Source organism: Borostomias antarcticus, assembly GCF_949987555.1.
Source record: "Borostomias antarcticus genome assembly, chromosome: 6".
Lineage (NCBI taxonomy): Eukaryota > Metazoa > Chordata > Actinopteri > Stomiiformes > Stomiidae > Borostomias > Borostomias antarcticus.
This window is the reverse complement of record NC_140239.1, coordinates 6946144-6949195: the sequence shown is the minus strand read 5'-3', so window position 1 is coordinate 6949195 and position 3052 is coordinate 6946144. Positions and strand designations below refer to the sequence as shown.

At 49.8% G+C, this 3052-nt stretch overlaps 1 protein-coding gene across 1 annotated transcript in view; it reads left to right on the top strand.

Moving 5' to 3' along the window:
• agtpbp1 (ATP/GTP binding carboxypeptidase 1) overlaps positions 1-1879 on the top strand; it is a 43017-nt gene extending 41138 nt beyond the window's left edge. The window contains exon 26 of the mRNA XM_084440297.1: positions 449-1879. Within this exon, the coding sequence (XP_084296423.1) occupies positions 449-632 (184 nt within the window). The 3' untranslated portion in view covers positions 633-1879. The remainder of the gene's footprint in view (positions 1-448) is intronic.
• Positions 1880-3052: the final 1173 nt, after the last annotated feature.

Here is a 3052-nt window from a genome sequence, read left to right as displayed (position 1 = left end):
GAGCGCTCTAAAAATTCCCCTCCCTGACCTGTCTCGACGAGACGATCGAGCAAGCTCCCGGGAAAATGTTGTAACCCTATTGGCTTGGAACATTTACAAAGACGAAATGATTAAAATTGACTGAAAGTGTAAAATGTCAACTCCCCCCCCCCCGGTAATCCAAGTGTTTTAATGCTGTCAGTCTCGTTACTGTGAGACTCCAGGCAGATCTCAGAGGTGGCCCAGTGTGGTGACCACGCCCATCGCTCCATCGACACCCTTCGTGTCGCCCCGACAGGTTTTTCCCCATTGGTGCCAGACTCCGCCCCCTCAGCGTCCGAATTCCCCCTGCTGCTCTCCTGAGATAAACCTGCGGTGTTTTGTTGCCAGGGTGACGTAGTGCATTGTGGGTTTGGCTTCCGTGCCCTGACAGCGTGTTGTTGTTGTTGTTGTTGTTGTGGTTGCCTAGCAGCAGCCCAACCACGTACGTTCTGGAGGAGGATGAGCCGGGCTTCCTGGAGGAGGTGGACTACAGCGCCGAGAGCAACGACGAAGACCCCGACAACGACCCCGACAACGACCCCCAGGAGCACCACGCCCACTCCCAGTGCCTGTCCGACTCCGAGGGCAACCACAGGGACTCGCTCAACTAGCCCCGCCCACGCCCGACACGACCCGTGACCTTAACCTGGCCTCTGACCCCTCCCAGGCTGCTGCCTCACAGATCAAACCAACCTGCCTTCTCTCCGTCCTTTCGTCTCTCCATTCTTCACTCCTTCCTTCTCTCCTTCCTGCTAATCTGCTCTCTCCTTCTTCCTTCTGGCCTCCTTCCATTCCCTTCCTCCCTCTCTCACTTTCTCTTCCTCTATCCTCACTCTCCTGACCTCACTTCCTCCGCGGACATGACCTCACTTCCTCCGCAGTCACGACCCCAGTTCCCCCATCACTTCCTCCGTAGTCCTGACCTCACTTCCTCCTCACTCCTCCCCCTCCACTTGGCAGCGGTGCATCATGGACGTTGGAGTCCTCGCTGTATCCTAGCCCTCATTTCCCAACGCTAGAATGTTCACGTCTCCGAGACGTTCGTTTCACAGGATGCTCAGCGAGCAGACACACACTGCACACGTTAACGCGTACGTTTGGCCAGAAGGTAACGGTGCGGTACAACTCAACACACAGGTGAGGGTAGGGTGGAGCGGACCGCACACCTTAGGCTACCTAGAACAGTATTGCTATTAACACATGACGACCAGCTCTAGCAGCAACGCACAATAGCACCGTAGCACAGAGATACAGACTCACACCGGTACACAGCGTAGGGGAGAGACCTACTCAAGGCTCAAGTCTCACACACACACACACACACACACACCACACACACACACACTGACCATGTCGATGTTGTGATACTATACCAATGGTATACCGATGCTATACTAATGGTACTGGGACACTGTACTCATTGTCCCTCTATAAGCTTAGTGGGGTTTGCCTTTACAGAGACCACACCAATACAAGTCAACGGTACAGCCAGTGTTGTGAAGAGGACAGATGGCTTTCCTCGGGAGTAGTTGAATCTTTGTTGTAACAATGTTTTTTTTTTTGTCTTTTTTTTGTAGATATAGATATTGTTATTGACTAAGGTTTGGTTTGTACAGTCAGCGCATGGCTATTTTTTGTGTTATTTTTCTAATTTATTTTGACTTATTTGTGTTGTAACATCCTCTTTACAGTATGTATATGAGCTATGTGTGTGTGTGTGCGTGCATGCATGTTTGTGTTTACAGTATGATTGTGTGTGTGTGTGTGTGTGTGTGTGTTGGATGGAGGGAGTTGTCAGTCCACAGTGCTGGGCAGCTGAACACGGGACATGTTTGTGGGGATATTACATAAAAGTGAAACGGCAGAACATTTTAATTTGATTGTAACAGAAACGATTTAACGCTTGCTATGAAACCATAGGGAGTAAATGTGAATGTGAAATATACATACATCTTTGAGTCATTATTTGCGTGTGTGTGTGAGAGAGAGAGAGAGAGAGAGGGAGGGAGAGAGGTAGAAAGATTTAGGAAGGGAATGAATGAATGAATGGAGAGAGGAGGGTGAGAGAAAGAGAGAGATGTTTAGATGGGTTGATTAAGGGAGAGAATGTGTGGAGAGAGACAGAGCTATTGTCAGTATAGTTAGTTATAGTTAGCTACTGTAGTCATACAGTAGGCATGAAGTAAACGTTCCTGTATTATGTGTGTCCAGCACACCCAGCTGTTCCGTTCCCCCATGCCGACACCTCTCCTCTTTCCTCTTCCTGGCTCCTCCACTCACGGATGGAGGGATGGGGGTGGAGAGAGAGAGAGAAAGGGGGAGAGAGAAAGGGAGCACGTTAATCGGAAGTCGCCAGTATTGAGCAGGTGCGGTTTCCTTTCAGCGTCACGCCTGACTTCCTGTCCTCTCTGTCAATCACACATGGCGGAGCGAACAAAAGAACCGACTGCTTAGCAATTACTGCTCTCTGTTCCCCGTCTGTTAGGGGGGGAACATTCAGCTGCTCCACAAGATCACAGATCCCTAATTAGACGCCACGAGTTAATGGCCCGCACACAATTACACACACACGCGCACACACACACACACACACACACGGTCTTGGACTTACTTTCCTACACACACACACACACACACACACACAATCTTGGACTTACTTTCTTACACACAAACGGTCTTGCACTCACTTTCTTACACACACACACACACACACACACACACACAGTCTTGGACTTACTTTCTTACACACACACACACACACACACACACGCACACACACACACGCACACACGCACACACACACACACTCCCATACATTACGAGCACTCTTTCTCTCTTGATAGATACACACTGCAACCAGCACTCTCTTACACTCTCTTCACTCTCTCTCACGCACTCCCACAATCATGTGAAGAGGACCACTCCTGTTTCTGACCAGACTGTCTGCTCGCTCTCCGGCCTGACTGAGTAACTCTCAGAGTAACTCTCAGAGTAACAACACTCAGAGTAACTCAGAGTATCTCTCAGAAGC